At 40.4% G+C, this 15,381-nt stretch overlaps 1 protein-coding gene across 1 annotated transcript in view; it reads left to right on the top strand.

The window, feature by feature from the left end:
* The window catches only part of LOC124556456 (protein purity of essence), a 443,522-nt gene that overhangs the window by 283,766 nt on the left and 144,375 nt on the right, over window positions 1–15,381 (top strand). Inside the window, exons 48-49 of the mRNA XM_047130407.1 lie at window positions 6,208–6,356; window positions 7,541–7,684. Coding sequence (XP_046986363.1) covers window positions 6,208–6,356; window positions 7,541–7,684 — 293 coding nt within the window. The remainder of the gene's footprint in view (window positions 1–6,207; window positions 6,357–7,540; window positions 7,685–15,381) is intronic.

Below are 15,381 nucleotides of genomic sequence, written 5' to 3'. Positions count from 1 at the left end.
GTAGTCAGATGCAAATATTTATGTAAGTATTTTTTGTGAATTGTTCGCACACAAATAACATGAGTGATGGTTTGTATATGTGTGGTTTTCTGCATAATGGAGGAGGCATAGTACTGTATAACCTCAAATTGATGACTGCTGCAGTGCACGAGAAGCAGAACAGCACATCTGCAAACATCACAAAAAATACTTGTGTAAATATTTGTGCTTGACAGTGAGAATAAATTCTTTATATATGTCACACTAAACATGAAAAATATGTAACTGGTGCATTGTGTGATCATTTAAATAATGAATGACACGACTGCAGGCTTTCTAAAAACATTGATTATGATGAGTGAAATTAAGTTGAACATTTGTGTGTCCCAAACAGATAGCCACTTCCACTTTTTTCAGTGGCTAAACATAACACAAAATTCAGATAACCTTTACTGGATGATAATAAAAAAGTCCCTGATGAGTATTTTAATGCCTATCATGCACATGTATCATACATAAACTACAAAAATGCAAGGGGGATCTTGCACATAATGCTCATTGCTTAAAAAGTTGTTTCCTATATTTTGCATTTTCCTGCATTTCACTCAATTCTTTGAAGTCGTGCACTCAGATTTTTTTTATTATTCATATTGACAAAAAGGTTCTCTCACACTCTTTAGATTCCTTGATGCACTAGATATGCTTGCCCTCAAATCCACCTGTTAAAATGTTACTTAATAGTTTTGCAGAGAACATATTGTTTAGAACTTCTTTGTACTCAAATAGAGAGATTTTATGATACGCTCTCCAGTGAAACAGTGCTGAAAGATAATTATATATAGACACACACACACACACACACACACACACACACACACACACACACACACACACACACCAAGATAACCACCGAAACAAGACTACTGGATGGAAAAGGGGTGGTGAATATCAGATCAATAAAGAAGAAGGACTAGTACATTTTTGTGTGTAAAAATATTTTAAATATACTTACTGGGATTTGTTTTTGTCAACATTTGTGTAAGAAAATATTGTTGGGTTGTAAGAGAGAGGGATGGGGTATAAAGGAAACTGTTAACTGTATAATAGTGGGAGTAAACGTATTTCTGGCAGACTAAAATTGTGGATCAGGCTAGGGTTCAAATCCGATAACCTGGAGTTTTGTGGGCAGTGCTGTTCCAAGCTATGCTACCCAGGCATGACTACCAACATGCCCTGGAGGCTTCACTTTGGTTCTTACAATACAGCACTATTTATTTCATTTACTCCCAAAATAATTTTCATCACACTCAGTATAGCTTTCCTCACTATTAACTTTCTTTGGCTTTCACTTTCTCAGCTGAGCATCCACTTTTGAAGATGGGTCAAAATTATTTTGTGCACACTCAGGTCTACAGAGAGCAGTCTCAAAACCATGCTAAGTCTACTGCAGCTAAGTTGTCAGTACCAGTTTTGAGTAATATTGTGCAATGAATGATCCAACAGTTTGGTCTCAATATTAGATGAATCACTTTCCAATATAGAGCGAGCATGCATTTCACTTTCAAATGAGATTTAAATACGACATATGTCAACACTTCTCATTTAGTGAAAAAAGCAACCACTGTATTTTTCTTGACAATTAGGACTTAAAGAAAACAAGTTTTGTGTTTTTATCCTTGAACACACATTCCGGTTTTCGTTCCCAACAGTGATTCAGGTTCCCTACCCAGATCGACTATTGATTCGTACTCAGATCGTAGCTTGTTGCCACGAGGGGTTCCACTGCAGGTGCAGACATATCGCATGGGCCCATTCACTTATGCAAGTGTGCCGATAAATACAATATCCTGAGACCATCCAGTCAGTCCTGCTAGTTCAGAGGAATTATTCACAAACTGAGAAAGAGGCATTGGCTATCACATACAGTGTCGAGAAGTCTCAAGTGTATCTCTGTGGTACTATGTTTCAACTGATCACCAGTCACATGCCCCTTGCTTTGCTATTTGGCCCTCATTCAACACCTCCCTCTAAGTCAGTGTAGCAAATGCAAGGCTGGGAATTGTTACTGAGTAACTATACCTATGACATCCGTTATCGGCCCGCCACACAGCACTGATATGCATATGCCCTTTCCTGCTTGCCATGCATTCCAAATGCAAACTTTGATAGTCTCAAAGTGCTGTTTTTTGCCTTGCATGCAAGTCACTGATATATCCTCGATGAATTCCTGGTTATAGTGTGTGAAGTAGCAGCAGAAACAGGCCATGATCCTCTGCTCCTCAGGATGTTGTCTGCGACACAGCGGGGTTGACCAGAGCATCTGCCTAAGGGCACTGAGAAGGAGTGGTGCATCTAATTGTCATTATGGCACAGGCTTAATATCACTTGGGGTGTCATTTTGTTAGCTACAGCTGATTCTGAATGCCGGGTGGTAGTTCCTCCCATTCTCTGCCCCTGCATAACCAAAGTACTCCACACTGCACGTCAGCGAATGTGGAGAATGAAGGTAATAGTGCAGCATAAAGTATATTGGCCTGGTGTTGATGCCACCATAGAATACACCATCGAGAACTATCAGGCCTGTACCCATAGTCAGCCAGCCCCATCACAGCAATTAAACCCTTAGCCGCTACCTGACCACCTGTGGCAAAGAGTGCATTTTGATTTGGCTGGACCATCCTGGGGAGCAATGTTGTTGCTAGTTGTTGATGCCCTCTCTAACTTTCCATATGTGGCATGAATGGCTACCACCACCACAGTATCTACTATCCGTGCCCTCTGTCAGGAGGCACCTTAAACCCTGGTTTCCGACATTGGGCCCCAGTTCACAGCATCTGCATTTTAGGGTTTTTATCTATGAAATGGCTTTAAGCCTCTGACCACAACCTCTTTCTACCCTGTGTTGAATTCGGGAGCTGAGCAGATGTGCGAGAGATTGTCGACAGCTGACTTTGAGGAACCACTCCCTTCCTGCACACAACTTATCGGGTGCCCCCACCCCTTGCGCGAGCATTTTTCACATGAACAAACATTGCAGCAGATGAAAGAAGTGATATGATACATCTCATTTCACCTTATGTAACGCCTCAGGTTTTGCTGTTCTGCACAGGCACTTTATCGGTTTCAGTTACAAAGTAATTAGACTTTGCATCTCTGTTTCTTTTTGCTGGCATTTCTTCTTCTTTCATTAAAGTTTGTGGCAGATGCAAATCTTTTTGCAGTAAATGCATCTTTGAGTTGGTAGCCAATAAAATTGTAACATACTAAAACTTTTGAATTATTTAGGAATAAAGAAGATGACTCGCCAAAAGGCAGAAATGCTAAATCACTGATAGGTACACAAACAAAAGGTACAGTGCTTGGCTAGCTTTCAGAATGCACTTCCTTTTTGAAGCTTGTATTTCTGGATCCCACCCCACCTTCCACAATGATCTCCAACTTTTCTGATTCTGCCAGTCCCTTTCCCACACAAACCTGGTTCTACAAACACTCATCTCCATAGCACAGGATCCTTGACCCACCTCCACCGCATCTGGAAAATACTGTTTTTGCACAATCCCCACTACCTACACCTCATCACCCAAATTGAAATCCAGACACTCCATCACATAGAACAACATTCCAAACACCAGCTCCACAAATTATCCAACTTGCTGACATTGTACTCCCACCTTGGGGCACCACTGTCCAACCCCCATCCTACCCATAGTGTTCTTCCTTTTCAATCCCTTATATACTCTGCCTAGCTGATATTTCCAACCTACCACATCCTCCATAAACCCCTACCAACACTCCATGAAATCCAGAGCTTAAACAATCCCAGAACTCTGGTGTTAACCTTCCACCAAAATCCTTAGCCTCACAAAAATTTCAGTCCTATCCAAAGACCTCACATTGAGCCCTGCTCCCAGATTTAACAATGTTGGACCTGTGAAAGACATATTCTCCTTCTCCCGCTCCCTTCAGAGGAAACACTTCTTTGCCACCAACCCCTCTAACCAAAGCCAATCCAATCCCACCATCAAACCCCTGCCTGTCTCAATTTTTACCACCATCCAACTATGACCCCCCTACACTCCCACCTAACAATCCCCTGGTCACCTTCCATGAGTTCCTAACTTCCAGCCCGATCTCATCATCCTTCCCCATGTCCCTCCCTAAGAACAACCACCTTTTAATAGAAGAAAGGACTGCCCTACACAACCAAAAAATGGATCCGGTCCTGATCATCCTCCCAGCAGATAAAGGTTCCACCACTTTTGTCATGAACCAGAGCGACTACCTGGCAGAGAGCCTCCGCCAGTAGTCCGACACCTCCACCTACAAGCTCTGCCAAAGTGACTCCATCCCAGAAGTGCAACATAACCTTCAATCTTGCTGAAATCCTTAAGACCTTCCTAGAACCTCTTCTGTGAATCCTTCTCTCTACTCACACTAACAACAGCTCGCAGACCCACCTTCTACGTGCTCCCCAAAATCCACAAACCTAACAATTCTGGGTGTCCCATTGTGATTGGTTACAGTGCCCCCACCATAAGAATCTAAGTCCTTGTTGATCAACATTTCCAACCAATTGTCCAAAACCAAGCCTCCCACGTTAATACCAATCATTCCTGCATGGCTCTCCACCATCTCCACATCCTTACCTCCAGGATCCCTACTAGTCACTGTTGATGCAACCTCCCTATACACCAACATCCCTCATGCCTATGACCTTGCCGCAATTGAACACTGCCTCTCCTGACGTCCTGCAGATTCCAAACTCGCAACTTCATTCCTTGTACACGTAATCAACTACATCTTAATCCATAACTACTTCACACTTGAAAGGAAAGCAAACAAACAAATTCATGGCAAAGGCAGGGGCACGCACGTGGCACCCTTCTAGGCAATCCTCTTCAGAGGCCACCTAGAGGAAACACACTCTGGTTCAGGTTTGTTGATGACCGTTTTATAATCTGGACCCAAGGCCAGGACACCTTATCGTCATTCCTCCACAGTTTTGACACCTTCTCTCCCATCCACTTCACCTTGTCCTCCTACACCCTCGTGCCACCTTCCTAGATGTCGATCTCCTCCTCTCACATGCCTCTGTCCATACCTCGGTCCACATCAAACCCACCAGTCACCAACAGTACTTGTACATTGACAGCTGCCACCCCTTCCATACCAAAAAATCCCTCTCGTACAACCTGGCCACCCATGATAGACACATCAGCAGTGATGAGAACTCCCTTGCCTAGTATACCAAAGGAGTCACAAAGGCCTTCACAGACAGGCAATATGATCTAATTCACAGACAGATCTCCCGTGCCATATCCTCTCACACACCTGATCATCACAGTGATCCCAAGAACCGTCCACAAAGAAGTGCCCCCTCTTTACCCAGTACCATCGGGGACTGGAATGACTGAACCATGTCCTCCGTCAGGACTTTGATTATCTATCATCATGACCTGAAATGAGAGACATCCTACCCAAGATACTTCTGACCCTTCCAAAGTGATGTTATGCCAACCACCCAATCTCCACAACATCCTAGTCCACCTCTTTGCCACTCCCACCCCCAATCCCCTGCCACAGAGATCATACCCTTGTGAAAGACCCAGATGCAAGACCTGCCCAATCCACCCACCCAGCACCACCTACTCCAGTCCTGTCACTGGCTTATCCTACTCCATTAGAGATCTCCTGTGAAAGTGGCCATGTTATATACCAGCTCTGCAGCAACCACTGCACAACATTTTACACTGGCATGACAACCAACTGGCTGTCAACTAGAATGAGTGGCCACTACCAAACTGTTGTCAGAAACAAGGTAGACCACTCAGTGGCACAACATGCAACAGAACACAACATGCAAGATTTCAATGGCTGCTTCACAATCAGTGCCATCAGGATCCTCCCCACCACCACCAGCTTTCCTGAGCAGCACAGATGGGAGCTATTCTCGCAGCACATCCATCGCTCCTGTAACCTTCCTGGCCTGAACTTAAGGTAACTCGCTGCCCATCAAGAGGGAGAGCCTTTCATTACCAAAGATTAGACCTTAAATATTCATCACTTTTGTAAACCAGTGTTGGAAGAGGAGCTGAGGAAACACACACAGTACTGTTAACAACAGGTCTTGTGTGAAACATTGATGCTCTTTATTAGAAAAATTGTAGTAGCAGTGACATTGTGGAAATTGTGTACCATTTAAGGTAAGACTTGTACTTTTTCTTTCAGCAGGTTATAGTGCTAGTTCAAGCTCAATAAGTGATGGGTCAGTAGAAACCCTGTTGAATGCTGCCGGTAACTTCCCAGCTTTGATGGACATACCTCCTGACACTGATGATGAAACATTAGTTGAACTGGCAATAGCACTCAGTTTACAGGTCTGTATTTAATGTATGTGTTTTTTTTATTTCTGATCAATTCTACTAAGCCACTAATCCACTGTTTCAAAGGTGTACTTGAATTTGTCTGCAGCAATTGAAGTATTTATTTTCTTGGATGTGGGGAACTGCTTTGTAATGCACATATTGCTAGGCAGTGCTAAAGGATGTGCTTTATCAAAATGGGCATAATATCCCGAGGTATCAGAGAAGTCAACTTTCCAGTGTTGTGTTTAGGGTTCAAAAAGAAAGTATGATGTATGAATGGTTCCTTCATTAAGTTTATGGCCTGTTGTGTGCCCCATTAAATCAGTTTTTGTGATATTAAAACAGAAAAAGTGTACATTACTTCAACAGTGGTTAGATATGCATCATAATTTGGTCCTTAAAGAATTGGAAGAATGAGTAGCGTTCCATTTGTATGTTGATGGTGGCATGGTGGTATACGTATGGAGGCACCTATAAAAGGTTTATTCAGTCAACTATTTAATGTGAACTTTTTAACTTTTCGTCTTTTACCTTTAGTGATTTGCACTATCATTGTCAAGTTGATGCCTGAATAATCCTTGCATGGTGACTGTTGTTCACTTTCAAAAAAATACTTTGTTCTCTAATTGAATGGGAGATTGTGTTTCATATCTTTAAACTTCGTTTTAATTGCTAATTTCCATGACTGATAAAATTTTTAAAAAAGGCATTCATAATAAACAGCAGTTCATACCATGATAATGATACTAAACGATGAGACACAAATATGCTAAAAATATAGGCGTAATCTTGATCCTTTCTTCCAGAATTAAAGTGCATGAAAAATTATTATTATTATTATTATTATTTATTTCTATTTCTCATGGAACTGCACTCATTGTATGATATGTATTTTGCCAATTCAATGTAAAGTATGGTGTGACTAAAGGCAAACACTCACTGTGGACTGAAAACATTGAGAAGTCTTTAGGGACACAAAGAAGCAGATTATTTTAGATTTTGTATTAAACTTTTGTTCAGTCTTGGTTTGTGTGAATGGTAAGAACAATCAAGACAACAGTCCCAGATTTCTTCATGCAATGTTTTCTTGACTTTCAAATTTCCATTATCATATTAAATTTAAAAGTGCACTTTTCATGTCAGTAGTATTATTTTGAAGTAGAACTTAATATTAAAATTGTTCTCCATATTCATAGGGAATGGATCCTAGTTTAGCCCAAGGAACTCATCAGGAGGCTGGTCATTATTCGGATACTACAGCATCTGCTGGTGGATCAGATGATGAAGGGTCCACTGCTGCTACTGACGGTAGTACTCTACGTACTTCTCCCACTGAACAGGTGACAATACTAGTGCATACATTTTTATGATAATTATTTTTTAAACAATGTGTTGAATAGAATGCTGTATGTAGCAGAGCTTTTCTATCCATGGTTATGGTGATAAAGATTTTGTTTGAAACCACTAGCATTGAGCAGCTTCATCAAATGTGGATAATGTTTTTGTTCAGTTGTACCTATTGTACACATTTCAAATTGAAGATACAGGGTGGCTGTCTTTTTGGTAGACTCCAGCATGAAATTGTTAATTTATAAATGTAACTGCTGGAAGACACTTCTTCAAATATAATAATGGAAATAAATTTTCTGATGAACACACAATTTATATTGCTTCCATGTTATCAGTATAATTAACAAACAGTAATTTTGTGCTGTCATAAAATCAAGTTTTTAATCTGGTTTTCACAGTTAATTATCTATGTTACATAGTAAATAAATGTTATAGTGTCTGTTCCAGTTCATAATACAAAAGTTCCATGTGTCCAGACATATTAAAAGTGAGAAAGTTTGTAAGAAGATAATTGAACTTCCAGGTTTAAATTTGTTTATCATAAACAGAATTTAAAATCTGCTTGCTTTATTTGTTTGCATTTCTGTTTCATGTAAAAGTCTAAGTATTGGAGTACTTAGTGCCTGTATACAGAAATTAACCCAGGTTTAATTTTCATTGAGTTTATATAAAATTATTCGGTGTTCAAAGCCATGACTGGAGGACTTAACTTGTTTACACAAACATTGCACTGTTCTCTGAGAGTTGGGCATCATCAGTGCTGAATTCCTCATTTTGTCGAGATTAAAACCATCATCACAGTCAATTGAATCATTTATCAAACATGTTTCAAAAGAATCCCTGAAAAACGAATTCTAGAAGAGCGAAATTTATGTTAAAATCTGGATATTTTTACAGTCCATTCTGTGGCTTGCCAGCATACAGTGCTCGACACAATAAATTTATCAGACTGTAGCAGGCAGATGTAGTGTTGATGTTTTGTGCCATGTTCTTGACCTGTATCTAAGGTATGTCCACATTGATGGTAATCATATTCATACCTGCCTTCCGTAAAATCAGGTCATTGTATACAGAGCCAATGAGCATGGCTGTCTTTGTTGTTGACAGAAAAATAAACTCGGCTTTGTATTTACGTAGGATATGACCGATTGTTGAAGAAAAATTCTCTACAGGTCGTATGAAGACAATGAATTTGATCCTTCCCCATCAGCTTCTTTAGGTGTGACATGAGCCTTGGGTTGGATTTGCAAAGCCTTGTACAGATTCCATATCTTCAAAAACTTTTTTGAGATATTAAAGTTCTTCTTGTGTGTGGTTCTTTACAGCAGTAACATGCACCTTTTGTACAAATGTTTTCAGCACACCATTCTTCTGTGTAGGGTGTTGATAACTGTACAGATCTGAATATGTCGGCTTGCAAAAGGCACCATGTCACAATCTTTGAACTGTGATATACAAGAAAAAGGATATATTTATCCTTTTCCAACTCCTTAGTAAATTGGGCCTTAGAAGGTGGGTGTATCGCTCGTGTTGGATGCATCACTCTTGTACAGTGAATATAATCTTCGCCCACTGCCAGCTCTTAGGAGAACTGTGAAAGATCACCTGCTTTTTACAAAAGATAGGTATCCATGAAATCCATTGTCAGTGTGGTAGAAGTTAGGATGATGATGATATATATTATTATTATTATTATTTTAGGAAGCCTGTAACTGTGTCATTAATAGTTTAAGTAATGAAATGCTGAACCAGTTATGTTTTTTCATGCATAATAAGGCACATATTGGGAATTTACTCTCATTATCAAGTACAAATATTTGTTGTTGTTGTCTTTAGTCCATAGACTGGTTTGAAGCAGCTCTCCATGCCATTCAATCCTGTGGAAGTCTCTTCCCTCTGCAACCTAAATCCTTTTGAATCTGCTTACTGTATTCATCTCTTGGTCATCTACCACAATGTTTACCCCCCCCCCCCCCCCCCCCCCCACACACACACACACACACACACACACACACACACAGTTCCATCCACCACTAAACTGGTAATCCCTTGATGTCTCAGCATGTGTCCTATCAACCAATCCCTTGTTTTAGTCAGTTGTGCCACAGATTTCTTGTCTCCCCAATTGTAATCAGTACCTTCTCATTATTTACATGATCTATCCATCTGATATTCAGTGTTCTTCTGTAGCACCACATTTCAAAAGTTTTTATTGTCTTTATGTGTTAACTGCTTACCATCCGTGTTTCACTTCCATACATGGCTACAATTCAGACGAATACCTTCTCAAAAGATTTCCTATTCCATTACCCTTGTCTTGTTTTTGTTGATGTTCATCTTATATACTCCTTTCAAGACATTGTCCATTCCATTCAGCTGCTGTTCCCAGTCTTGTAATGTCATCGGTACACCTGAAAGTTTTTGTTTTTTCTTCCTCAACTTTAATTCCCACTCCAAACTTTTATTTGGTTTCCTTTACTGCTTGCTCGGTCTATAGATTGAATAACGTGGGGGATAGGGTACAACCCTGTCTCACTCCTTTCTCAACTGCTGTTTCCCTTTTATGCCCCTCTACTTGTATAACTGCTGCCTGGTTTCTGTAAAAGTTGTAAATAACCTTTCAGTCATTGCATTTTATCTTTGTTACCTTCAGAATTTAATAGAGTATTTCAGTCAACATTGTCAACAACTTTCTCTAAGTCTGCAAATTCTATAAATGCAGTTTTGCCTTTTCTTAACATATAAGCCTCCCCTTCCCCCCCCCCCCCCCCCCCCCATGAACCATGGACCTTGCCGTTGGTGGGGAGGCTTGCGTGCCTCAGCGATACAGATAGCCGTACCGTAGGTGCAACTACAACGGAGGGGTATCTGTTGAGAGGCCAGACAAACGTGTGGTTCCTGAAGAGGGGCAGCAGCCTTTTCAGTAGTTGCAAGGGCAGCAGTCTGGATGATTGACTGATCTGGCCTTGTAACAATAACCAAAACAGCCTTGCTGTGCTGGTACTGCGAACGGCTGACGTCGTTATCAGGAGAAAGAAAACTGGCGTTCTACGGATCGGAGCGTGGAATGTCAGATCCCTTAATCGGGCAGGTAGGTTAGAAAATTTAAAAAGGGAAATGGATAGGTTGAAGTTAGATATAGTGGGAATTAGTGAAGTTCGGTGGCAGGAGGAACAAGACTTCTGGTCAGGTAACTACAGGGTTATAAACACAAAATCAAATAGGGGTAATGCAGGAGTAGGTTTAATAATGAATAGGAAAATAGGAATGCAGGTAAGCTGCTACAAACAGCATAGTGAACGCATTATTGTGGCCAAGATAGATATGAAGCCCACACCTACTACAGTAGTACAAGTTTATATGCCAACTAGCTCTGCAGATGACGAAGAAATTGAAGAAATGTATGATGAAATAAAAGAAATTATTAAGATTGTGAAGGGAGACGAAAATTTAATAGTCATGGGTGACTGGAATTCGAGTGTAGGAAAAGGAAGAGAAGGAAACATAGTAGGTGAATATGGATTGGGGCTAAGAAATGAAAGAGGAAGCCGCCTGGTAGAATTTTGCACAGAGCACAACATAATCATAACTAACACTTGGTTTAAGAATCATGAAAGAAGGTTGTATACATGGAAGAACCCTGGAGATACTAAAAGGTATCAGATAGATTATATAATGGTAAGACAGAGATTTAGGAACCAGGTTTTAAATTGTAAGACATTTCCAGGGGCAGATGTGGACTCTGACCACAATCTATTGGTTATGACCTGTAGATTAAAACTGAAGAAACTGCAAAAAGGTGGGAATTTAAGGGGATGGGACCTGGATAAACTGAAAGAACCAGAGGTTGTACAGAGTTTCAGGGAGAGCATAAGGGAACAATTGACAGGAATGGGGGAAAGAAATACAGTAGAAGAAGAATGGGTAGCTTTGAGGGACGAAGTAGTGACGGCAGCAGAGGATCAAGTAGGTAAAAAGACGAGGGCTAGTAGAAATCCTTGGGTAACAGAAGAAATATTGAATTTAATTGATGAAAGGAGAAAATATAAAAATGCAGTAAATGAAGCAGGCAAAAAGGAATACAAACATCTCAAAAATGAGATCGACAGGAAGTGCAAAATGGCTAAGCAGGGATGGCTAGAGGACAAATGTAAGGATGTAGAGGCCTATCTCACTAGGGGTAAGATAGATACTGCCTACAGGAAAATTAAAGAGACCTTCGGAGATAAGAGAACGACTTGTATGAATATCAAGAGCTCAGATGGAAACCCAGATCTAAGCAAAGAAGGGAAAGCAGAAAGGTGGAAGGAGTATATAGAGGGTCTATACAAGGGCGATGTACTTGAGGACAATATTATGGAAATGGAAGAGGATGTAGATGAAATCGGAGATGTGATACTGCGTGAAGAGTTCGACAGAGCACTGAAAGACCTGAGTCGAAACAAGGCCCCCGGAGTAGACAACATTCCGTTGGAACTACTGACGGCCTTGGGAGAGCCAGTCCTGACAAAACTCTACCATCTGGTGAGCAAGATGTATGAAACAGGCGAAATACCCTCAGACTTCAAGAAGAATATAATAATTCCAATCCCAAAGAAAGCAGGTGTTGACAGATGTGAAAATTACCGAACTATCAGTTTAATAAGTCACAGCTGCAAAATACTAACACGAATTCTTTACAGACGAATGGAAAAACTAGTAGAAGCCAACCTCGGGGAAGATCAGTTTGGATTCCATGCAAACACTGGAACACGTGAGGCAATACTTACCTTACGACTTATCTTAGAAGAAAGATTAAGGAAAGGCAAACCTACATTTCTAGCATTTGTAGACTTAGAGAAAGCTTTTGACAATGTTGACTGGAATACTCTCTTTCAAATTCTAAAGGTGGCAGGGGTAAAATACACGGAGCGAAAGGCTATTTACAATTTGTACAGAAACCAGATGGCAGTTATAAGAGTCAAGGGACATGAAAGGGAAGCAGTGGTTGGGAAGGGAGTAAGACAGGGTTGTAGCCTCTCCCCGATGTTGTTCAATCTGTATATTGAGCAAGCAGTAAAGGAAACAAAAGAAAAATTTGGAGTAGGTATTAAAATTCATGGAGAAGAAATAAAAACTTTGAGGTAATTCTGTCAGAGACAGCAAAGGACTTGGAAGAGCAGTTGAATGGAATGGACAGTGTCTTGAAAGGAGGATATAAGATGATCATCAACAAAAGCAAAACAAAGATAATGGAATGTAGTCTAATTAAGTCGGGTGATGCTGAGGGAATTAGATTAGGAAATGAGGCACTTAAAGTAATAAAGGAGTTTTGCTATTTGGGGAGCAAAGTAACTGATGATGGTCGAAGTAGAGAGGATATAAAATGTAGGCTGGCAATGGCAAGGAAAGAGTTTCTGAAGAAGAGAGATTTGTTAACATCCAGTATTGATTTAAGTGTCAGGAAGTCATTTCTGAAAGTATTTGTATGGAGTGTGTAGCCATGTATGGAAGTGAAACATGGACGATAAATAGTTTGGACAAGAAGAGAATAGAAGCTTTCGAAATGTGGTGTTACAGAAGAATGCTGAAGATTAGATGGGTAGATCACATAACTAATGAGGAAGTATTGAATAGGATTGGGGAGAAGAGAAGTTTGTGGCACAACTTGACCAGAAGAAGGGATCGGTTGGTAGGACATGTTCTGAGGCATCAAGGGATCACCAATGTAGTATTGGAGGGCAGCGTGGCGGGTAAAAATCGTAGTGGGAGACCAAGAGATGAATACACTAAGCAGATTCAGAAGGATGTAGGCTGCAGTAGGTACTGGGAGATGAAGAAGCTTGCACAGGATAGAGTAGCATGGAGAGCTGCATCAAACCAGTCTCAGGACTGAAGACCACAACAACAATAACATATAAGTCGTAGAAGCAGTATTGCCTTCTTGAAGTCTCAGGGTATTTTGCTTGTCTCATACATCTTGTTCACAAGATCAAAGAGTTCTTTCATAGCTGGCTATCCCAAGGCTATCAGTAGTTCTGACAGAATGTCATCTATTCCTGGGACCTTGTTTCATCTTGGATCTTTCAGTGCTCTGTCAAATTCCTCTTGCACTATCGTATCTCCCATTTCACCTTCATGTATGTCCTCTTCCATTTCTATAATATTGCTTTCAAGTTCATCTCCCTTGTATAGACACTCCAATACGCCTCCCACCTTTCAGTTTTCCCTTCTTTGTTTAGGGCTTATTTTCCATGTGAGCTCTTGATATTCATACAACTGCTTATCTTTTCTCCAAAGGCCTTTTCAATTTTCCTGCAGGCAATATCTGTCTTTCAGTTAGTGAAATATGCTTCTAAATCTTTACATTTCTTTTCTAGCCATTCCTGTTTAGCCATTTTGCTCTTCCCATCAGTCTAATTTTTTAGACGATTCTATTCCCTTACACTTGCTTCATTTGCTGCCATTTCATATTTCCTCCTTTCATCAATTAAATTCAATATCCTGTGTTATCCAAAGATTTCTACTTGGCCTTGTCTTTCTATCTATTTGATCCTGTGCTGCCTCCCCTATTTCGTCTCTGTTCTTGTCAGTCATTCCCTAATGCCCCCTCTGAAACTCACTGGAACATCTGAATCTTTCGGTTTATCCTGGTCCCATCTCCTTAAATTCCTACCTTTTTTGCAATTTCTTCAGTTTTAATCTACAGTTCATAAACAACCAACTGTGGTCAGTCAACATCTGCCCATAGAAATGTCTTACAGTTTAAAACCTGATTCAGAAATCTCTATCTTACTATTGTATAATCAATCTGAAACCTTCCGCTGTCTACAGGACTCTTCCACATATCATATTTCATTATTCTTAAAACAAGTGTTAGCAATGATTAAATTATGCTCTGTGCAAAATTCTACCAGGCTGTTTCCTGTGTCATTCCTTCCCCCAGTCCATGTTCACCTACTATTTTTCCTTCCCTTCCTTTTCCTAGTATCAAATTCCAGTCCCCCATGACTATTAAATTTTCATCTCCATTAACTACCAGAATAATTTCTTTTATCTCATCATACATTTCTTCAATCTCTTCATCATCTGGAGAGCTGGTTGGCATATAAACTTGTGGTACTGTGGTGGCAGCAGGCTTTGTGTCTAACTTGGCTACAATAATATATTCACTATGCTGTTCATAGTAACTTATCCGCATTCTAGTTTTTTATTCATTATTAAACCTACTTCTGCATTACCCCTATTTGATTTTGTATTTATAACCCTGTATTCATCTGACCGGAAGTCCTGTCCTCCTGCCACTGAACTTAATTCCCACTATATCTAACTTCAACCTATCTGTTTCCCTTTCTAAATTTTATGACTTACCTCCGCAATTAAGGGATCTTACACTCCATGCTCTGATCTGCACAATGCCAGTATGTTTCTCCTGATGACGACATACTCCTGAGTAGTCCCTGCCCTGATGAATGGGGGACTATTTTACCTCCAGAATATTTTACCCAAGAGGACCCCATCATTATCTAATCTTACAGTGAGCTGCATGCCCCTGGGAAAAATGATGGTTTAGTTTCCCCTTACAGTAAGGCTGTTTTGCTTGTGTTACAAGACCAGTTCAGTCAGTCATCCAGATTGTTGCCCCTGCAACTACTGAAAAGGCTGCTGCTCCTGTTCAGGAGCCACACATTTGTGTGGTCTCTCAATA

The sequence above is a fragment of the Schistocerca americana genome, chromosome X, assembly GCF_021461395.2.
Source record: "Schistocerca americana isolate TAMUIC-IGC-003095 chromosome X, iqSchAmer2.1, whole genome shotgun sequence".
In the NCBI taxonomy this organism is placed as follows: domain Eukaryota; kingdom Metazoa; phylum Arthropoda; class Insecta; order Orthoptera; family Acrididae; genus Schistocerca; species Schistocerca americana.
This window is presented reverse-complemented; position numbering and strand designations above follow the sequence as displayed.